This window comes from Anguilla anguilla, chromosome 5 (assembly GCF_013347855.1).
Source record: "Anguilla anguilla isolate fAngAng1 chromosome 5, fAngAng1.pri, whole genome shotgun sequence".
Lineage (NCBI taxonomy): Eukaryota > Metazoa > Chordata > Actinopteri > Anguilliformes > Anguillidae > Anguilla > Anguilla anguilla.
This window is the reverse complement of record NC_049205.1, coordinates 40,824,539-40,848,982: the sequence shown is the minus strand read 5'-3', so window position 1 is coordinate 40,848,982 and position 24,444 is coordinate 40,824,539. Positions and strand designations below refer to the sequence as shown.

Below are 24,444 nucleotides of genomic sequence, written 5' to 3'. Positions count from 1 at the left end.
TACATTCTGTAGATTTAATGGCACAAATCAGAAGGCGAGCTGTATTTCAATATAATGCGCAAAATGCTTGATCTTAACATGAAGATGTAATTACTGGTGAAGTGCTTGATTGGTGTGTCACATAAATTGCAGCTTCTCCAGTAAATTTAGATGATTGCCATGCTTCAAAATGAGCAAATTCCTTCATTTGGGTCAGTCTATTTGTATGCTCTGGTTAGATGAGATGCGTATGATTGCACAAACCATTCCAAAAAAAGAATTCTACGCAATTGAATGTTGGTTAAATTAGTTCAGGCCCAGATATCTGTAAAGCTGCTTTGGGACAATGCCCTTTGTAAAAAGTGCTATACAAATGAAATTGATTTCAATTCAATGCAATTGATTTAACTACTGTGCATTCGATTGGAGTCACTGGCAAGTGCGTAGCTCACACTGTGGCGACCTCTTTCCAATGACCACAACCCTGTGCTGTTTCAGACCTGTTGTTCTCGGAGGCAACACAGAGACCCCAGTCGGAGTGCTGTGCCTGTGGGACAGCCAAGTATAGAGTCACATTCTTTGGGAACTGGTCAGAGAAGGTCCACCCGAAAGACTACCCCAGTAAGTACCGCATGATCTCCTGTTCTCCTGCCTGGGGTCTCCCCCGCTGTGTGGCTAACCTTGAAATAGTTTAAATAGGTACAAATCAAGACTTGGGATTACTGAAGGCACGTACAGTACCCACACCAGGATCAATATAACGATTGGAACAGCGTCCCAGTGTGAGATAAACCTAGAGAAAGACCTTGCATGTAATGTATGGGCTTATGAGACAGAATAGCGAGAAAATGTATTCACCCATGCGGGGGAGTGCTTCATAAATGCGGTGGTGGTGAATCTGTGTAGCCAGTGCTGCCAAAGCATACCAGTATTTGCTGTTAAAAAGCGTACATTTTTATAATTATATATGTGATAATGTATTGTGTATTTGTGCTTAAACACTTTAAAATACATTTTATACCATAAATCTCAGTGCAGAAATACTTTCTGATGGTAACAACAAACAACAAAGTATTTTCATATACTATAATATGTGCGACCTTTGCCTGAAGGAAGTAGGCATGTTAATACAATGCCAGCATGTATTCATAAAATGCTATTGTGAAACAGTACTGCGCCTCTATGGGGAGAGATGTGGTTTACACTTTCCCCATCTACATCTGGCATTCTTTAACACTGAGGACCAATTGAAAGAAAGGGTGCAGGTGATGGTGATTGTTTGAAGCATAGGTTTATGGTCTTGGATAATGGGGATAACCTGCATGGAACACTGCTGCCCTCCGCAGTCAAAGCAAAATGGTCCAAGGTCAGTGAGATGTCATGAAGATGTGTAAAAGAGGAGTGACACAATGCTACTGTACTGAGTCAAAACCTAACCACAAATGCAATTCTAAGGAAACAGAGAAGAGATATGGAGAATGTGTGAGTGAAAGTTAGATGGTCACAACTTTAAATAAATAAATCTCCACAAACTCTGTGGCGACAGGAAGGAGCTGTATTGTCATTAATCAAGAAAAGCCAGCATTGGTACATAATAGTACAACAGAGATGTAACACAGATAGAATGGATGTAAGAAGATAACATTATACAGCATTTATTAAATATTTAAAGGATTTCTATACAGTCAGTTGTGGTGGAGCAACATTATGAAGACTGCAAGAACGTTCTTAGAGACCTGCTAATGGAACGAGAGTGCGCTGCCGTGCTTTTTTTACAGAATAAAGATTTTATAAAAATCTGTGCACACCAAGTATATTGCCTCAACAACACTAATCTTAACTCAGTCTCTAAATGCAATTTGTATTGATGCTGAGCCCATTAAAATGGTGTACATTTCACAAATGACCAAAAAGGTGTAAAACTGCAATGGACCATTGGTTCTGGGTAAATGCAGTATCCATTAAAAAGTCTTAAATTTTTGTACATTCCTTTGTAGAAGTCTAATTAACACTAGGCGGACCACAGGTGAGCGCTTTGTTCTGTGTATTATTGAATTTCTGTGTTGTATTGAATTTGCAGCTGCAAAAAATCAATGTGTTCTAAAATCCTTAATGGAAATTATGACTTAAAATGAGGTGAAAGAAAAAAATATGAATATAGATTTCCAATGGCTGGGTGTGCTTGGACAACTTGGATAAAAAAACTGTGTGTGTGTGTGTCTGTGTGTGTTCGTGTTTGTGTCCTGGTCAGTGTGTGCTTATAAATTCCTTCATTATTTATTGTAGGTTGGTGTAAATGTTTTATGACCAGGGCTCAACATTGATTCGTGACTGTTCTCCAGTGATATGGTGTCAAATAAAATATATTTCATATTTTAGTCATTACCTTACCTGAGTTTCCAAATATGAACAAGTGCTTGCTAGTTAAAATTAGACCCCACAACAGGCTTAAAATAAAAGAGGTGAGAGAAGAGACATTTTTGAAGTTTTGAACATATTTTTGAAAAGCTAATATTCTTTAAAGAATAATACTCAACTGGAATTATTATGTTTTGAAATTTTCTAAAGGAAAAATTTGAATATTTCCATGAGAGGATGTATTGTAGAAAAACATACAGATGTAGTGAGAGAACACTTGTCCTTTATTTATTTTATTTTTGACATACAACCAAGTGGCAAGTAGAAATCAGTCAGGGGTCAGAATGTGCCTATTTTGATAGAGATCTTGATACGTTGTATTGGCGCCGATGATGCCATGGTCATATCTTCCTGCGCCAGAACCTGGCAGATCATTGCTTCATTGAGTTTGAGTGACAGTGGTGTCTAGTTTTTTACTCTCCAAAGGCAGAGACGGCTGTTCATTATTTATGAGACATAACACTGATACAGATCGTGTGGTAGCAAAGGAACGTTCTCTTCGGCCGAGACAGGGCGAATGTTCCTTGGGGCTGTTGACAAGGACTGTGGAAAGTGGGCAGTGATTAATATAATCAGTGGCACAGTGGGATAGAGGGGGCAAAATGTAATGACGCCTCAGTGGGAGACTGTGAATACCTCAGATGTTAGTGCTAGTAAATCATAATTTTCTAGTGAAGTCACACAGCCAGGGGATAGTCTTCAATTGTTGTGTCAGGATTGTTAATATTTAGTGTCGTATACTAAACCCGACCAGTACAATTCAGCCCCTTGGTTGAGATACGATATATACATGCCAGATATATGCCACATGATATATACATGTGGTATTATATATGATTATGCAATAAAAACATCCATCCATGTATTTATATTCAACATGCAGTGGGTGAGAGGCAGGGCAGGATACACCCTGAACAGGTCACCAATTCATCACAGGGCCCACACACTATTCTCATACACATTCATACCTACAGGCAGTTTAGGCTTCAGCTGCCTACTGCATGTCTTTGGACTGTGGGAGGAAACCACAGTACCTGGCGGAGAACCCACGGGGAGAACATGCTAACTCCACACAGAAAGGCCCTTCGAACGGGGCTGGAACTCAGTACCCTCTTGCTGTGAGAATAACCAGCACTGGGTAAAGCCTGGATTTCAAGACCCTGAGGGTCTCTACAACATGACTACAGCAGCTGCCTACTCACTGTAAAAAGGCACTTCCTGATGTCAGTGTGGAATTTACCTAAGTTAGCAACTATGCCCACTTCGTCTGCCTATGAATTATGAACTGAATCTGACAAAGGTATTGTTTAACATCAGTATAGCGTCCTTTGATTTATACTAAATAGTTTTAGCTACATATCCCAGGATCCTGCTTGCCCTTTTGCTGCATAGTGCTAGTGCATAGTGCTACAGCACAATGTCTAGACTGCATGTTGTAAATATTTATCTAATCGAACACATACTAGGCTTGCTCCTTCTATAACATGTTTTTGTTTTAATATTTTATGTCCTACATGCGGAACATTACTGTGACATTTGGTCCGGCAGCGAACCGGATTGGCAACGCTGGATGGTGGAGAGAGCACACGCACCTGGGTTGAGTTAACTAATCAGCACAGGTGCTTAAAGGTGTATCCCTCTCCACGGTTTGGTACCGAGATCGGGAGCTCACACCGAGTCTTAGGGTTTTGTTTATCTGCACACAAAGTGACGAAGAAAGAAACCGGCAGCTGAAAAGTTGGCCAGCGCATCGGAAAAGCTGTCGCTCAGTTTTACTTTCTTTTGTCTTTATTATTTCAGTTTGTTGTTTTAGTTAATTGTTTTTTCCCGGAACCCATGAAGGGAAAGGGTAAAGGTGTTTGATTAATTTCATTTCGTGTTGGTGTGGGTGCGCTCTCTCTCTCTCTCTCCAAGAGGCTAACGACAGTGTTTCCCGGAACTGCCACATCTCCCTCCCAGGGGTGTCACTCCATCATGTGACAATTACATTTTGTAATTTGTGTCAACTTTTTTCAAGGTTTTCACACTGCCTTTGTTGATTCCCCTCTGTTTGAAAAAGGCTTTGCTGCTAAGGTCCCTATCAAGAAGATAATTTATGTAAATAAGGAAAAGCAGGTCAAAGCCATTATATAAATAAAGTAAGGCAGAGGTCCCAACGTTAATCCCTGTGGCTTCCAACTTCCCACAGCACATTCCTCAGATATGTTTCCTCCTACAGTTACAATACCTCCTCTTCATATTCTACCTCAACGGTCAAATCCAGGCCAACTGTGAAGTATCCCCTGTAATTCATGCTGATTGCCGTTTTACAATGTTTCTTACTGTACGTGGTATTTAAATACTTTTTGGAAGTCCAAATATGTGATATCATATTCTCCTGGTTTGAGGCATGCCTGGATCAAATCAAAACAATATGTGGCTTCCTCAGATAAATCCTTAATGTTTGGTAAGCATGACTTCCCCCTACAAAATCAAATTGACTCTCCCCGAAGATACTGTTTCTTTCAAGGAATAATCCAACTTGTCCCCAATGACAGATTTAATTGTTTTCATAAGTTAGACCAGGCTTTTAGTTTCCTGGATCGGATACGATTTCCTTTCATATATATTTGTGTCATAGTGTCTTACTTCCAGTCATCTAGTATTTCTTCAGTCTTTAGAGATTACATAAAATACCTGTCACTGGTGTATAAATGACATTCCCCAGTTCATTGAGTACACATGTATATATGCCATTTGGACTCAGAAGATGTGGTTGATTTAATGTAATGCCTTAAAAAAGATTTAATGTAATGCATTAATACCATAATTGTTATGCACCTAATGCATAAACATTTTATATTCACATTTTATTACAGGACATAACACATACTATGCGTTGCAGTATTTTGTTTGAATGGGATTTTTTATATAAACAAGCCACTTATGTGACGCTGTAAATTTGACATGGGGCCTTGGATGTCTCAACAGGGCGTGCCAATCATTGGTCCGCCATCATTGGAGCGTCCCACTCGAAGGACTACATACCTTGGGAGTACGGGGGCTATGCCAGCGAGGGGGTGAAGCAGGTGGCTGAGCTGGGATCTCCTGTTAAAATGGAGGAGGAGATTCGCCAGAAGGTAGGCCCACAAGCAAAGACCATTCGATTGAGCTTATTGCTGTGTTCAGATAACTATTTTTTGAGTGTGGGGTAAAGTCATACATTTTGTGTGCCTGCTGTGGTGTGTTATTTTTCTTCTTTCAAAAGTTCAAGCTTCCCTCATCTGCTAAGGATGACAGAAATGGGTGTATTGGGGGGTTCTGTTGTCTCAAAACCCCAGGGGTTTAATCTATCTCTGTCGGTGTGGGGTATGTTCCCCCTGCTGTGTCCACATGGAGTTCCATCAGCCAATCAAAAGACATGGTATCAGGCATGTCAATTTCTCTGTCTGGGTGTGTCCATATGTGTGTGCATGTGTGCGTGTGCATGCATGTGCGTGTGTGTGCGTGCTTGCTTGTGTCTGTTGGTGTGGGTGTGTGTGTGTGTGCCTGTGCCCCATCCAGGATTTGCCTACTTTGTGCCATTCTTTCTACAGGACAAAGCAGTTTATAATGAGGCAAGTCTGTTCCTGTGCTGCTTGTGTGTCCTTGCCTGAGAATAACTTGTATGTTTACATCAGAGGTTAATGTGTTAATGGAAGGGCTACTAGCATGTTCCTTAATAGATACATCTGCCAGTATCTGCCAACCTTTACACTGCTGTGGTGTAGTGTTAATTTCCTGTCCTTGAAAGAGTCTGGATGACAGCACGTAGAGCACAGGAAAGGCAGCTGTATTGAGACGAGAAGTGCAGGATCGCTACATGTGAGACCATGTGCAGCGTCTGAAATGGTCTCAAATTAATCAGAATGAGGAACAGCGGCTGATTTGGAGGGATTCTGAAATGTCAGACAGAAAGGTTCATATCCCCCATTCTCCCATTTGTCTTTCACATGACATCGTAGGAACTCGCAGGTAGTAGGATTACTTAATGTGTTTCAGATTGATGGACAATGGACTGTACCCCAGTCGTACACCAGTTTCCATTTTTCAGTTGAATCCAACACGTATTCATATGCCAGTCGGATGACATTAATGACAATGGGTGGGTGAGGACAAACATGTCTTATTCGTTTCATTATATTTTATGGTTTTAACCTTTGTAAGTGATAAGGGTTTAATAATGGCAGGCCAGTAATGTGATTTCTCTTAGAGCTCTTGCCTGTACTTATAGAAGAAGGGCTTACTGAGTGCAAAATAATTGTCTAGATTGAGATGCTGTGATAAAAAGCCCATTTCCTGTGTGCTTCTATCTGTGCATCACAGCAAATGCTCTTCTGAAGATTCCAAAGAAAGTTTGTTCCTCGGAAAATCTCTTGGCAGTAGCAAAACAACAAAAACACAATCTCTCATATTGTATTCTCACAAGACGTGTGTGTGCTTGGCATCTAGTGTTTTTTTTTTTTAGGCAACTAAATATATTCACTGGTAACAATGCCCAACTAGCAATACTTGAGTTACTATTTTTTTTGTTTTCTGTACCAATTTCTTTTGTTCTCTTTGGTTCTTAGCATTAAAAAAGTATAAGGCTTTTGTTTATAAACACAACTGAAGTAGTACACTATGGGATTTCTTGCTCTCTGACTGAAAATCAAGTCACCCTTTTGAAGGGTTGTTGATTGTTCTACTGGGGTGTTCCAGGAGTGTTGTTTTGATGGTCATGAATCATATTAGCGTATTTGCATTCTACTGATTGCCTTCACATAATGTCAGTGACTGCTAAAAACCACAGCAACATGGAGTTGTCCATGTTAGTGTGTGTTTATTAGTATACATGTGGGGTGCATTGTGACAGTAATACCAGATACAGTGTGGAGAATCTGAGAATCCGTGTGCACGTCTGACTATCTTCAACATTCTGAACTCAATTTTGGTAAGCCTCAGAGAGCGCACCTCCACCAGCAAGTCCAAACAAGTCAATTATTTCAACACACACTGGGACCTGTGCGCATATCTCAGCAATCTCAATTAAAAAAGAATATGATACACTCTTTGGTTTTCTTTCTAAGGGCTTGAGTTTTTAAAATTCCTGAATACAGCCATGTGAAAAAGTGTGGCTGCAGGTGAGATGACTGTGTTTAAATTGTTTTTGGGTGCTGTGGGCAAAATAACAAGTTGAAACCACTAAGGAATAGCATGAGCATTACTCTTTACCATTTCCCTGGGTCTGATTTTCAAGGGGAATAGGTCAGGTTTTCAGTTGAGAAGTGGCTAGATTTGGAATGAGGGCATCTGCCTGCTAGGTGAACCTGCTTGCGTGCAAGTTCCTGAAGAAACTGAAGGATGATCTTATTTCCAATTACTTCTCTGTCTGCTTATTGTTTCTTCTTGTAGGTGGATCAATAAATGTTGTGATTGTTCTTGATGAAAGAAAGCACTACAGCAATTATTTACTTCCTTTTGTGATTGTGATGTTATTAAGTTCGTAACTGTGACAATGTTTGAATTGAGCTGAGAGATAAATTGAACAACCCTGCATACTACATAGCAGTACTGCAAATAATTTACTCTGTATAATGTAGTATACTAGAGATTGAATATTTATTGGTGTTAATCATGTGACCAAATTGTTGTGGCCACCATATTGGTAACCTAATGATGGTTACTATTTACCAGTAGTGACGGCAGACTATGTTGAGCAAATTTTCTTCTGAACAAAGATATAAACAAAAAATGTACATAAACATAAACATGTAAAATGTCTGTTTCAATGTATTCATGTTGAGCAAGCTAGTTAGAGTGTAACATCTCGTTTTCCTACTTTGAATTTAAATTTACTTCTGAATTTAAATTAAGTGCTTTTTGTTTGAATCTCGCTAAATATTATGATCAAGAAATGGAAATGTCAGACACTGAAAAGACAATTGGTTAAATGGAACAGAAATAGTTTTGTTGTGGTTCAAGTCTGGGTCATTGTTCGCTGTAATAATAAAAATGTAAAAAACTATGAATTTCAGCATTTATATAATGCAGTATTTCCCCCCTGCATTTGCCTATTTTTTCTATGTAAACATCCCTGAATCCTGAACTCTGAAAAGTTACATCTCATTAACATGTTGGAAATGTCACTCATTTCTGTGGTCGTTCATCTCTGACAACTGTGTGTCTCCAAACAGGCCTTTCCTAAATAAATCCTGTTATCCGACTTTTTATTTTGTGGCAGTGCATCACAGACTCAATGTTGGGGAAAGAAAATATAATGTAGGAAGAGTGTTGTATGTCATTTCATAAAGCTGTGTCTGACCTTGGCCATCTACCTCCAAAAATGGGGTGCGGGGGGGTGGGGGTGAAGGGTGTAATATAGCTGGGAAAGGAAACAACTCTTTTATAAATGCTGACTCACTGTATGGGCTGCTAAAATTGGGAATTAATCTGAAACTGATGCTACCAGTCAGTTAGCGCGCCCAAGTGGAAATGGGCTGTTCAGACAGACTCCCATTTTACAGAGCCAAGAAGGCGGTCAGGTGTGGTGGCACGACAGTGTTTTCCACGCTCTGTTTGAGGTTTTTGTTTTGCATTCTCTTTGTCACAGTCAAAGGCAGTTCTGCCATCTGTCCCACTTTCTATATTTGCTGAAGTATGTGCCCCATGCTGGCTATCTTCTCCAATCACGTCCTATAAAAATTAAGTTTCATACCAGTAGTCTCTTTGTAACTACTTAAAGTTTTAATGTAGAAGTGTTTGATGCATGCTGATCATTTTGATTTAAAAAAACAATGTGATGTGTTTACTGGCTTCCTCCTGAATGTCATGACTTGTATACAACTTGAAAAGTGTCTATTTTGATTTTCAGTTTTGTTGGTAATATGCAGATATTTATTAATGGTATCAAAAGTTGGATGCATCCTGCATCTACAAAAATGCAGTTTTGTATGTATTCAGTTTCTAAAACTTAAAGAATATACATTTGGGAAACTCATATCTGCACTGATATTGTTTAAAGCTGTGTCATTAGAATCCTACTGGTGTCACACATCAACCTGGCCTACAAGGCAGAGTCCTAAACCAGGATAAAGCACAAATTAAAGAGTACAACTAAATTGCACAGTTCCTCATAACTTAATAGTTGCGATTTCTAAAGTCGGGTAAACATTGGTTTAGCCGTTTTAATTTCCTTCCAGTTTGCCACAACTATCAACAATCCAGTAAAAAGTACCACACCAGCTCAGAACAAGCTGTTCTCTGCAAATTTAAATCATGAGAAATTAAGTGGATAGTGAATCAATTTTGTTATGGCTGTAATTTGAGGGTTTATTTGAAGCCGTAAACTCATGATCAGAGCTTTTTAGTCAGAGCTGACTTTTTTTAATGAGATCCTTTATGACATGTAGTTTTTTAATTAACATGATATTACACAATCAGGAGCTGTCGTGTGAAAAAATTAACAGGATTTCACAAAATATTCTAAAATGCTTTCAATCCATTACATTCTGACACATACCACCTATTAGAAGCATTTTATTTGTTTATTATTAATCTTATCCAATCACATCAAGTCATGACTTATTTCTGAGAAAATCAACAAAATTACAAATGACTAAGACCTTTACATTGCGAAAATCTTCAGTGATGCCATTTGTTTTGCACCAATCATTGGCTGTGTTGTTATTTTGCGTGCGATAAAAGGTTTTGCACCTACAGTCTTTGTAAATCAGGCTGTAGGTGTTTTTTAAAGATGGAAGGTCGTTGTTACATCGTAAATTTAATCGGAAGCCTGTTTTTTATCTGTTATAACAGAATGCAGTAAGTGGCTATTTCTGTGTGTTTCTCTTTATGGTAGGGGAGGCGCTGGCCAATTTTGGGGAGGCGTACCACCTCTCCCATGAAGTGCTGGGGGAAACCCTGATGTAGTGTTTACCAGGCATCAACACACAACCATTTTCTCAGATTAGACACATGCCTGGGGGTAGTGATTTGGCCGCAGGCTAAGCCTAGGAGCATTACTGTCTTTAGAACTGTGTATGAATTGAAAGAGAGAGCACAAATATAAAGGGGAATTCTACCATTGATTGATCTTTCATTGGTAGAGAAGCAGCTGTCCTCTTCATCAAAGTGAGCTCTTAGCCAGCTTTAGTTGGATCCTCATCAAAAAAGGGCCACAGAGAGCACATAAGAGCAAGTAGGTCCACTGCGCTAGGTAGCTCGCAAGATAATCCTATTTGCGGTTGGAACAGCAGCTACCCCAAATCTCTTTTTGATGTGAGTTTGATCAACGCCCCTTTGCCTACATCAGCGGTTTCTCGCCCATTATAGTTCTTTAAAAATGAGGAAGGGTAGAGGTGTATGCCATTGTGATGTAGGCCTCTACCAAAATGAGCCACTGCCAATGTCTCCGTGCATACATTACTTTGGCCAGCCACACAGAGAGTATTAATCAGTTTGATCTTTGATCTGATAAATGAGCTAAATGTTATTTTGTGGTGGAATTCCCCTATAAGAGGTTTATTCCACTTAAAGTACCACTACCAACCACAAGTAAACATATGTAACTTTTAAAGTAGCCGTTGGACAATTTCAGCTTTCATTAATGGTCCTACATTATTTTATTACACACAATCGGACCCATGTGGGAAAACAGTGTGTCTTATTTATCATTCTTTCAAAATCAGCATAGAAACTGTTAGATAACAGTTTTTGTGTATGGTTGTAATGCCACAATCCAGCTCATCCAGGTTTCATTGCTTGATATTCCCTGAAAAATTAACCAGTGTAGCTATAATACTTCCATGTCTGACCTTCCTGCAATGAACCCTTTATTTACAAATGAATTTAACATTGCAAACTCGAGTAATCTCACTTAGAAACCGTGTGCACAGAAGTAAAAATAAAAAAAAAAAAAAATCAAACAGCGTGGTAGCATGGACAAAGCAATGTTTTCCTTTGGGTTAAGCTATGGAACAAACTAATCTTTTAAAAATTAATTAAAATTGCAAAAATAATAATAACGATAAAAATAAGCATATAGGTCCATGCAGCTGTCTCAAACTGGCATGTAGAACATTGTCTGCATTCTCTGGTCATTTGGCATGAAAGTGAGGTCTGGGAAAATCAATGCGGGCTGTGAGTGCTTCCCAACCAGATTTTTTTCCTCAGCAGACAGTCCTTGGAAGAAAGCAGGAGGTCATGGATGGAGAGCCAGAGTCTGCAGTGTCATAGCCATAACCTATTATCATTTTGCCGGTGCAACTGTGACATGAGGTTCATTGGCTGCTAAGTTATTTAGTCATCCAAGGCTCATTTTGTTAGAATTTTAATACACAAACTGTGTCATTTGGGGAGTATGATTAGATTTTAGCTGGTTATTTTATCTTAGTAAGTTTTTTGATTCCTTCCTTTGTATTCCTGTAATCATGAACAAGCAAGAAGTTGTCAGAAATGTGTCTATTTAGCTAATGTTAGGACATTCTTTATTAAAATTGAACAACATGAATTCATGAAAACTTTAACATACGGCCCCTGAAATCCAATTGGAAAAAAATGTATAGCTAAATGAACTAACTTATGAATTAATGTGTTGTTATTTAAAGAGTAGCGTTAGCCAACGTCTAGCATGGAACATACCCATGGGTGACCTAATTTGTGTGTTTTTCATTTCGTAGTTTCAATGTAGCTAACTACTATTTAAAAGTAGATTTTGTTAACTACTTTACTCTTAGTTGAAGCTGTGCTGTAGCTTAACTACTTACATTGTGGAGTAGTGGACTTAGTTCACTACAGGAGCTTCCAACACTGTCCACCACCAACCAAAGAATCAACTAAAATAGCTGTTTTCTCAGCAATGGTGAGAGCAAGGTCTGTTTTTCTACTGCACTGTGTGGTAGTGAGAAAAACTTGATGCATGCTTTGATGCAGAGCCTACGTCTCCAGCAAGAGGCCTTGGTTTGAGAGTTTTAACCACAAACCATGGAACATTGATCTCCAGTCTACTGAGAGAGCCCGCACAACTAATTGGAGGCTGTGGAAAGTCAGAAGAGGCTGCTAAAATTGATCATAAATTACCAGCCGCCATATAATAATTTGGGGTCAGGCCTTGATTGCAAATCCATCAAGGAACCTTGGCCTGTTTCAGGCTGTTTCAGTTCAATGTGAAGCATATTGTCCTTCTGCTTAGGGGTATCAACTGTTGTGTATTTATGATACATGTACTTGTATGCCATGTATATCTCCTTTACATTTTCAAGCACGATTCTTAGCAAGAAGCCTTCATAATTAAATTAGTTACTTGAAGCATAGTTAGCTATTACAAAGGGACATCACCATAATTAATAATCTTATGAAGTTGCATTCCTAATGGAAGCCTCTGACCGTTGAAATGTGACAAATGCTTCCAATTTCGTGTTGGAACTGAAATTTCCTGTAATTTTTAGTGTTTTTCACCAGCCATAAAAAGCTTTAATATAGAACTACAGGGAGGCCATATTGCTAACCTCACCATAATAAAATTTAATTTACACCACATGCAATTGTCAAACTCATTTTAACATTTAACACAGGCATCGTTGGACTTCTCTAGTCATTGCTAACAAAGAAAAGGCCAACAAATTCAATGCAGTTTAAATGTTTTTTTTTTGCCTGTGGACTTGTGTGATGAATAACATCACTGACAACAACAGTTATGCTTTGTTGTTTGAAAGGCATCTCACACAGAGTGACTGTCAGGTTCTCCCATTCTTTAGAAAGTCTAACAGTATCAGATAAAACATTCATAGCTTGTCTCCTCTGTGCAGTGCATCCCCCAGAAAGCAGTAAACTGTTGACCCGAGATATCTGCCTTTGCAAGGTCTCTTAAATGTTCTATGCTCTGTGCTCTTCCCCGTTTAATACCTCAGTCATCTGTGCCTTCCCTTCTGTTGTTGGAAATGCTGTAAAATCACATGGCATGCTTGTTCCTAGGCTTCTCTTGGGTATGATGTCTTGGTGATAGCTTTGCACTGATGCTTACACCATATACACATACACACGCACATGCATATGCAAATGTGCACACACACACACACATACACATACACAAATCTATGTTGAAAATTTTTTTTAGCTAACCTGGTGTGTACCAGCTCGGTTTTTTGTTATTAAAAATACTCTCTGGGCCAGAATGTAATTCCAGGAGAAGGTCTTAATTCTGTTTGTTTTTGTGAACACAGGCAACAAAAGCTCAGAATTTGCGGAGTGATGTCTTTATGTCAAAGACTTCTTGTATTGATTGGCCTTTGATATTTCAAAAAAATCTTGATCCTGGCACTGTTGTTTGGGGTTGTCAGCAAAGTTATTAATATAATTGAAGACTCCATTAAAAAACAATACGCACCTCTGCTGGAGATCTCATTGTCGGTCTCTCAATGAAGAACCCCCATTAGAGGCAGAACCAAAAACTATTACATTGCAGCAGGAAGCATGCAATCTATTATTTTACTTTTTTCAAGTGATGCCAGTGATCAAAAGACCAAAGCTGACTTTAAACCAAGCCTCTAAAAACAGTTAACAAGCCCAGTCAAGCAACTAAATTCTATACATTCACTGACATGCAAATAGGAAGATATCATCCTTACCTACAGTAGCTCTTTAAAATGATTTATTATGCTATTACAAAAAGGCTCACCTTAAGCATGAGTTCAGTATATTACACAACATTGCTTTTGAAATATCATGTGATTCTGGAAGGTAATCAAATATTTGATCATCAATGTGAATGCTTATGGTTACAGATGAAACAAAAAATAAGTGCAAATCTCGATTTGAGAGAGACTAAAAAAATAGTACAGTTCATTTTTAAAAGAAATTTAGCACACAGCATGGAGCTCAGCATATCCAATTCCCACCCCAATTTGGAATGGCCAGTTTTCTGCAACCGCAGCCACATTTGTGTGAGAACCCCACTGCCAATTTGGTGTAGACATCCACGGTTCTCCTCTGAAACATATGGTGCCACCGGCTGCTTCTTTTCACACTGCAAACTACAGCTAAGTTCTTACAGAAAGAAGGTGGAGGAAGAGCTTTCATATGCGGCTTTACCGTGCATCTATGGGTGCCTGATAAACCAGTGAGGCTTGCTAAATAGCAATGAACACGGACCCCTAACTGAACCCTCCCATGGGCGATGTAGTTGCCGATTACGCATCGCCCTATGGAGTTTCCGGCCACGGTCGGCACTGGCACGGCCCAGATTCAGTCCGAGGCTTCGAGGCTCATCCATGCACCGTAGCGTTGTGCTTTAACAGTAATAACAAATTTCAATACTTTCAATTGTACTTTTATACTCATCTTTGTGTACTGTGAAGATGGCCTACATTACATTATATCCAAGGAAAATTGTACTGCCTGTATTTATCAGATTACCCAATAAGTCAAATGTATATTTACTGAAGTGGTTGAATTTACATCACAATGTTGACGAGGCAGTGCACACATTAACAGATTAGCACAAAACTGTTCACTACAAAGAGGCATGGTAGTGCTGCAATAGACGGCCAATTTAATACCACTGGAATTCTTTCCCTGGGACTGAGCCACTTAGTCTTAAAGCCTTGGTGTAGCCTGTATAAACCGTATAATTCTGTGACAATCGGACTCCAGTTCTTCAGCCTTCGGATCATCCCTTTGGTTAGTCAGAGAATTTGTGGTTTCCTCAGGACACAACAAGGTACTTTCACCCTCTAACGTCTGTCCATACTTCTTCCTCCTGATTATGCGTAGGACGGCATTATCCAATCAGGATCAGGCATACTGCATGAGAATACAAATGAGCTGTACAGTCTTGGATCAGATGGATAGCAGAATGCATGTACCACATGGATTAGGGGCATCTTGACACTGCATAAGCACCCAACTAAACAACAGAGGCATGGTGGAATATCAATTGGGAAAGAAATACACCAGTGTGTTTCGACCGATCAGCCAGAATCTCAAAAGTAGAATAACTGATTTGCTCTTAAGACGCCAACCTCCCCAGTGCACCTTGAAGCAACCGTGGCATTGCACAACTGAAAGATATCGTCAGTGCTTTAAATGAGGGACTTGTTCTGGTGCCAGATTTTCTATGGATTTCTTAATATTTACTGCTACAGGGTGTCAGATGCGTGTGATTTAATCGCTTCACCAACCAGTATAAAAGAAGGAATGCCATGGTTTCACAAGCGATGCTAAGCTTTTATGTGAGCCTTATCCATAAAATTTAGATGGTTCTAAGGGCTAAACACAAAAATATAAATGGTGGGGCATAATGAAAACTTACAGTACATAAGAAACAGATTTAAAAGAGTAAAAGAAATGTGCAGTACGACAGTATTCCGTTTTGCAGAAATTCAATTTTTAAGATAAGCACAACAACAACAACCCATAAGCTGAAACTTTCTGAATTTCATTTTTTTATTTAAATGTTGTTTTGTGGTTTTAGGCTGCAAATGCTCAACAGTATATATTGGAGCTCTGAGAGGCATGTGGTATTAATAGGCTGTGTGCTCTCATAAGAAAAACGTGGCTTGTGGCTCAGTGCAGAAGGTTTCATATTTTGCACTGTGAGTACAAGTAAACAAAATGCTGTGTTGACAACTCCAAATATTTAAACAGCTGCTTTGCTGAACTGTTCAAACAGTGATTAAACATCTTAAGAAAATTAGACTGATATCACTGCGCATCATGGATAATTACCTTAATTGGTTTGTAATGGGAGGCTCGTCTCCAAATAATTTTAGCTTGCAGTGTTTACCCTAAGCCAGTGCATGTAGGGTGGCTTTAACATTTTGCAACAATGCCAAATCATCTTGTGGCTGAATGACAGAAAATTTGAGGAAGTTGCTTATTATCTTGTGGAGGCACTCAAGAGTCCCCTCTGTTGAAAGCAAAGCAAGCTGTTTGGGTGCTTTAGACAGATATATATGGAAAGCCATCATCCGGCTTTTCTGACCATAAGGTTCAAGTGGCTTCTTAATTGAATTCACTACTATTAAGAAGAAGAATAAAAAGAAAGAAAAAGCACTCAGGTTTAAGCCAAAGCTAATTCTGTCTGTGGTTCTCCATGAAAATTCAAGGCAATCTGTTTATGGGTGAAATGAAACCAGAAAGCTGGATTCTTGGAGTTTCTCCTTCAGTCGGAAGAGCTGGGGTTAATGGATACAGTAACCTGCTCCTCTCAAGCTTGAGTAGGTGAGAGTACATACATTAGCTAAAGAGACCAAGCAGTGTGATTTTAAATACAGATTGGCTTTTTGAATCAAGCTACCTCCTGTTTTCCTGAATTAATTTAGTTCAGGCTATCTTTGGTTCATTTGTAATGCTTTCATACAAAGACCTCTAATTTGGAAACAACTCATATAATGTAATTTTTTTTAAATACAGATTTTATAGCTAGATTTAATTAATTAATGTGCTTGCACTTATATTGAGCAAATTCAGGAAAATGATTGCACTCATAGAGTATGTATCAGTACAGTAATTTATGTGAATTCATGCTCAGTTTGGCTAACTTTCTTGCATTTCTCCTATTTCCTGCCACTTACAATATACGCTCACTGGCCACTTTATTAGGTACACCTGTTCAACTGCTCGTTAATGCAAATATCTAATCAGCCAGTCACGTGGCAGCAACTCAATGCATTTAGGCATGTAGATATGGTCAAGACGATTTGCTGAAGTTCAAACCAAGCATCAGAATGGGGAAGAAAGGTGATTTAAGTGACTTTGAATGTGGCATGGTTGTTGGTGCCAGGCAGGCTGGTTTGAGTATTTCAGAAACTGCTGATCTACTGGGAGTTTCATGCACAACCATCTCTTGGGTTTACAGAGAATGGTCCGAAAAAGAGAAAATATCCAGTGAGCGGCAGTTCTCTGGGCGAAAATGCCTTGTTGCTGGCAGAGGTCAGAGGAGAATGGCCAGACTGGTTTGAGCTGATAGAAAGGCAACAGTAACTCAAATAACCACTCGTTACAACCGAGGTATGCAGAAGAGCATCTCTGAAAGTACAACACATCAAACCTTAAAGCAGTTCTGAAGGCAAAAGGGGGTCCAACCCGATACTAGCAAGGTGTACCTAAAGTGGCCGGTGAGTGTACATCTATACCTTGTTCAGTACAAAATAAGGTTTGGATAAGGAACTCATGCAATGGATTTCTAATTTTACATGGGGTTTGTTTTAGAGGACTTTCATTTATGTAACACAACTACAAGCTGCACCAGGCATTACAATTAAGCTACATCAAAATGCTGTCAAATACCAATTTTATTTTTTATTTAAATAAATCTAATTAATAAACAGATTGCTATTAATGTCATTACCTAAATCACCCCAAATGAGACCGTTCTTCACTGTATTATGGCTTATTTTGCTGTACTGTTGTTTACTTAATAGTGAGGTACAGTGGGAGAGATAGGAGAACAACATTATAAAATATTAAATCTAATACATCTAACATGTTCCCACCGCGCACCTCCAAGTGCCCTGAGAAAGGCTTTACTCAGATGAAGTAACTGCTGAAGAGGATTAAATTACCCTGAAAACTTAAATCAACTTATCAGTCTGAATGCCCGGTCCAATAATTCTAACTTTTGACAGTAAAACTGGTTTATATTTGGGTGTGGTGCAGTAATAGCAAAGGCAATTGTGTAGAATGTTATATTGGTAGCCTACTGTGCAGCTGAAAAAGTAGGTAATATTTTTGTCCGGTGTTATAAACACAGAATTATTCACATACAGGAAAATTTGTACAAAATCAATTTTTATTCATTTTTAAGATAGTTGTTGATCTTTCACAAGTATTATTGAAAGAAAAACCTTATAAATAAAGAAGATAATGATAATAAATAAAGAAGCTAATAAAGAATATAGTTATTAAAGAGTAACCTTTCTCTGCCCATGACTGGCAATATATTCTCGTATTTACATTGTAGACCACCTGGTCTCTGTAAGTATACTTCCAGGAGTTCATATCTTCACAGGCATCATGTTCCCCAATGAAAAGATTCACTGTATCTCATTAATGATGTCGTGTTACTGCGTTGTAGAGTTAGAATTTGGCATTGCAGGTAAGATTTTAATATGATACATTACATTTATTTACATATTTGAACACATTTTATCTTTAATTTGTCCAGTTGTTTACATTTTCTCCAAGCACACATTTTAAAATATGTATTACATGCAAACTGCTACACTTATTATTTCCACTGAGGTGTATAAGCATTATTACTGCTCCTTCATATTACGAAAGTGAAAGAAAAGAAAAGTGAAGAGTTGAAAGTGGTAGGATATTGACAAGACAAGGTTTTGCTGATTAACACAAACAAAAAGGTCAGAAATAATTTTGTTAACTTAAGCACAAAATGTGTACCTAGGCCATTGAATCGCGTTGCTTATTTTCCAGAATTCTATTGATGATTAAATTGTGGTAAAATCTGACGATCTATTAGGCTACCTGCAATCCCTTTTTTCCCCACTTAGACGGACTGCCCTGATTTACGTGCAACTTGGAAACCACATCCGGTTGTTTCAATAGCAGGGGTTACTCTAATTGAAAATAGTCTTGTTTCTTACCATCTATTTTTACCTTCACCGGAGGAGGAAATGTCACGTCACCACATTTAACAAAAGGGCTGCAATCAGCAGCTGTGCCTGAGTTCTCACAAGGTCACACAGATTACTTGCAGAAAAATTGAATAGCCCAAAAAAACTGGAAATGAATTGAAAGGAGAGTCATACTTAGATTGGGAAAGGTCAACTCTCCAAGACACCATGTGCTAATGTTAAAGGTCATGTTCATTCATTTCGCACATGGCATACAGTTTTATAGGAATCCTTCCTATGAAAACCCGGTGCAATCAAATGATAATATATTTAATAAAATGTATATTTTCCAATTAATGTACCAGAAGAGTCTATGATATTTTGCCTATTTTATTCCATTTTGAATTGTTTTTTTTTTTTTCCCTTTCTGAAAGTGATTATACTGGCCACTACAGTTTGTTTTTACAGAGCATGACCAGAAAGATTTATTTTCACAGAAGAGACAGCACTTTCATTTTGTCAGGTCCTTCAGTTTTCAAACCGGATAACTAAAGGGTCATCCTTCTTTGAGTTTCGGTCCGCTTGTCTTTTAGAATGAAAACACTGTCAAATCCTTCTGCTGAAAAGCCTTTCATAACTCTGAAAATGTCTGACGAAATGACAAAAATCCAAAGCTTTGGGGAAGCAAAATCTGAAGAATATTTTGGAAATAAAAACGTTGGGCACAGTAGTTACATACAGTGAGTTTGCTCTATCCTGCCTGGTTTATCTCTACTCCAAAAAGGGAGGTGAAAGGTGATAAAATAAAACCACTTAACATAATGTCAAGTACCCAAATGTGATTTTGTATAATGACATAACACACATTTAATGATGACTCTCCGCTTTCAGAGTAGCCTTTCCTGAAGTGGAGCATATCTCAACCAAAAAAAATTATATTTGTCTGTTTTTTCAGTAGCTACACTGGCCCATTTGCGATTATTGTGCACAATTATTTTTTTGTGTTATTAAACATTAATAAAGCAGGATATTCACTGAAGTGATCCAGGTTCCATATTTTGCTCAACGGCTTTACCAGCTCAGCTCCTGGAGGAATGTGCAGCATGGCTGAGGAAGAGCAATTTAAAATGAATCATCTCCCCAAGGGCAGATGGTCAGCTGGGCTGATTGTGCCTGTTTCAGACAAGAGCTTAGTACACTGAGATGACGGGGAAACTATTTTGTAATTCCTTTTTACAGAACTATCGGGGCTTTGGAAGGTCGCCACCAGATTCCTCCAGCGCGAATCTTCTGCTCGCTGGGCCTTTTGTTCTGGCTCGGCTGACTGCTGCACTGTTTGAGAATTTGTTCCAGAAGTTTACTGGGGACAATTGTTTAATTTCAACCAACTGGTTGCTTTTCTGGTAGGCTGTCAAATCTGCTTTGGAAGCTGGGTTGAGATGTCTGAAAAACAAGTGTATGAAAAACAAGGCTAATGATTGTACTGTGCTGGGCAGATTCTCAGAACCAAAGGGAATGTGCAGTGAAAGCAAAGAATATGTGGAATGCTGTATTTCCAGATAATGTACTTATAGAACTGTTATTAAATCTATATCGCAATGCTGTGCTTATGCAAATACTCCTCTTAGGAAAGATTACAAGGCTTTTAATCACAGTAACAATCTGGGAAATGAGCACTTTCAGGTTACGTTGATACACCAGAGAAGGAGGCTAATGTGTGTTATAAACCTTTCAATCCAGCACATTGGTGTTGTCGGTTTTTAAAGTACCTTATAAGGGAGGGGAAAAATGAAAGCCATTCCCACACAGACTGTTTACAGATCAGTGCAGGAAACAATAGCATCTCCAGAAATGAGTCTTTCTGGTACTTTTAACCAAGAGTCATCTTTGCAATCCTTCTCTTGTGCTTGGAGTGCTTGGAAGGTACCATTGTAAATGACAGAGCAAGTGAACAGTGGGGGTGTATAAACTACAAGTTGACTCAAGAGGATGAGCCGGCATGAATGATTTTGTGGGTGTTAGCATAATATCCGTTTAAGAAAACGCTACCAGGGATCTTAGCCAGTTCAGTCATGGAGGATGTCATTTTATGTCTACATGTGTGCCAATTCAATGAAGTTAATGCCTGTCCCCTTCCTCTCCTAATTGACCCTTTAGGGTTCTTTCAGAGAGACTGCATGTGGTGTGATCTACCAAGGGGTGTGCAGTCCTGGTGATTTATGCTGCGTGGTAAAGCAACATGCAGCATGAGGGTCCAAGCGAACACAGGAATATCAAACATCTGCCAAGGAATTAGCTCTGATAATATCCATTTAATGTCTAAGATCTTTTAAATTTGCAGCCTTGGCAATGGGAGGGGGGACATGTTCACAGGTTTGCTTTTTGCTATTTGAGAACATCACTAGGCATTTGTCTTTCATGGGCTTTATTCGAGTGGAATAAATCATCTTCCATGGTGATGGGATTTAAACTTGGGGAGGCAGAGAGCTGAGAAATGCAGCGGGGAATTTGAGGAGCAGGGGCCGCCCTTTTGAAATGAAAGGTACGGCACTCTGTGTGCCATTGCTGCAGAGCCATTAGCAGAATGCTAAAAGACAGATTGAGATGTGGCGATAGAGAGAGAAAGGCACTTCGCGCACGCCGCTCGATCTCACCTCATGATGAAGCTGTCGTTTCAGCTGGAAGTCTGAGGCTTTCTCGAGTGACACCGCGCTGGCAATTTAAAGTCAATGCGCTTTGTCTGCTGTCACCACGTCTAAGCAGTGAGATAACGGTCTCACAGTTGGCTAACAGGCAGCACAGGCTTTCAACGCTGGCAGTCATTGCAGTAGGACGTATTTCTTTCTATGTTTAGGCTCATTTCTGTGTAAAATACATGCAACATGTCACAATATCTGCTCTTTTATTGGTCAGATCCATGGACTGTTAAGGGCATTTTGTGGATGAATGATTTTGTTTTTTAATGTTGCAAAATTATTTAAAAATGTGAGAAAAGATTTCTGCTTTTCAAACAAAAAATAACTAATGAATTTGACGGTCTGCTAAAAACAATTTGAAAAACAGAAGTCAGGGAAGGTCTCCAGCAAGGAGCAGGCATCAAGTACAGTGTTCCAAAGAGATGGGTGTTAATGGTGATTGAAGCTGCACTCCACAGCATCATATGACTGTGTTATTTATTTCTCTGTTATTGCTTGTTTACCATTTTTCAGTCCAGTTTCCATATCTTCCTGAATCTGCATTTTTAATCTGCGAGCTAAATAAAAGAGTATTACTCCAGGGTGTCATATTGCTTTCACCTGGTAAACAAGTGCTAAGCATTTCTGTTGATGTTTTTATTATTAATCAGTCCTTTTGAAGGCTGCATTTTGTAGAAGCGGACCCAGGGACGGGGCTGTCCGTCACATTAATCTCGGTCTCCTCCTTGGGAGTTAATTACATCCTGCCTCTTGCACTGCAGCGCTCAGCCTTTACTGCTTCCAATATATTTGCGAGCTCACTTTTATAAGTGAGACACAAGAATTAAGCTTTCAGTGTGTCTGACATCATTTTTCAGAATTCAGACATCTTGACATAACAGTGGCACTTGAGAGCACTTGCCTGAAACCAAAGCCTACCAAGTGTTGTAAAAGCAAGTTTGATCATTACACTTCACCAGAATAACTTGGCAAGAGACAGATTGCAAAGGTTTTTCGATTTCATAAAATGAAAGCTTCACTGGGACTTACAGGGTTACAGACATTTGGAAATACACCTGTGCTCTTGAGACACAAATGAAGGGACATCACTATTGTCCACTATTGTGCAGTGAAGGGCCTTGTGTGGATACGTGTGAAATAACAGAGGGTGTGCGTCATACTGGTGGAAAATGCAATAATAGTCATGTCCGTGTATCAACTGAAGAGTTCTCAGATTGGGTTTCACTAGGATTTTTGCTCCACCCTTAAACCCTTAGAATCTTCATAACACACAGCCCCATACATGCAATAGGCCCACATTTTGTGCACTACTTCTTTTATTCATGAGGAGTCCTGCATGAATCTGTTTTCAGTAACGGCCTTTCGCAGGTATGTTTTATCCCATGTGAATGAGCCCTCCATCCAAAAGGCTTTTTGATAGCGATCTGCTGATGATTTTTCTGATGCCCTCTCAGAAGTTGTAGAGAGCTCACGGCCATCCAGGCTGCTGAACAAGAACGGACGCAGCGAGCACAGCGTGATTGACAGCTCACACATAGCAGCACAGCTCCCCCTCTCGCGCGCATTCCACCACATTCATGTTTCTCAGGAGTGACCTGTCAGAGAGTTTATTGATGGGAAGCTGCCAGGGCTGTATCATCGTCACATGCTTTTTGCTCCAGTATTAAACTTGTCTGAAAGTATAAAACCGCTCTACTGATCTCATGCAGGCCTTTAAAATATTCTATACAGTCATTGGCCCAAACTCAAGCTTTTATCCATAATTAATACATATATAGTGCCCTCAAAAATTATTCACCCCTTAAGACATAGCTTTTCTGTGTGAACTAGACTTGATGTTCATTGCTATGGATAGCTGATACTTTATGAGAATTGTACTGACCTGTGTTTGTATTTGTTCCAGTGACATTTGCTATGCAATTATTGTCACTTTGGATAAAAGCGTCTGCCGAATTAAATGTCATGTAAAAATGTAATAATGAAGACTAAAATAAACCCTGTCTTCTTTAATGTTTAATGAGATAATGTGAATACTCGCAGGGGATCCTTTGACTATTCCTCCATGCAGAATATTTCAAAATCCTTCAGATCCTTCAGCATTTGCTGACTACCCTCTTTAATTCAAACCACACATTTTTCAGTCAGGTTTAAGTCTGATGGCCATTGCAAAGCATCAATTTAGTGGTCAATTTACCATTTTTGGTAGATTTTGAGGTAATGCTTGGGATCATTATCTTGCTGAAAGATCCATTTGTGGCCAAAGCCACATGCGGGGGGAATACAATGTTTTTGGCTAAAATGACTTACTGGCTCAGGACTAGAAAATGCAAAACAGCCTCATAACATCAAAGACCTCCCTATCTCCCTTTTGAATTTGGAGCACTTGCACATACAACTGTTGTATTTTTCGTGGATGGGTATGAGTAATGGATTGAACAGTTACTCGTCAGACGCATGCCTACTCAATCTTTTGTATTTTCACATATGCATGTATAACTACATGCTGGGGCTTGGCTCCATTTATTAATTTATCATACAATATGTAAAAAGAGAAGAAATGCATCAAAAGAGGATATTTTATTATTTAATATGAATAGACTAGTGTGAATATATTTTTTTGCAGTTAAGCTTTTAGCAGGATTATGTCAGGGGGGCTGGGCATTATGCAGTTTGCCCGTGGCAAATTTACAACCTCTGTCAATTGTAATGAAAATGTTTCAAAAATTGCGATACCATTGCAATGGAAGCATTACTTAAGTATTCCAGCGAACATAACATAT

At 39.0% G+C, this 24,444-nt stretch overlaps 1 protein-coding gene across 2 annotated transcripts in view; it reads left to right on the top strand.

The window, feature by feature from the left end:
* The window catches only part of spon1a (spondin 1a), a 92,179-nt gene that overhangs the window by 17,861 nt on the left and 49,874 nt on the right, over positions 1 to 24,444 (top strand). For both annotated transcript variants that reach the window (XM_035416512.1, XM_035416511.1), the window contains exons 5-6: positions 478 to 600; positions 5,368 to 5,516. In XM_035416512.1, coding sequence (XP_035272403.1) covers positions 478 to 600; positions 5,368 to 5,516 — 272 coding nt within the window. The remainder of the gene's footprint in view (positions 1 to 477; positions 601 to 5,367; positions 5,517 to 24,444) is intronic.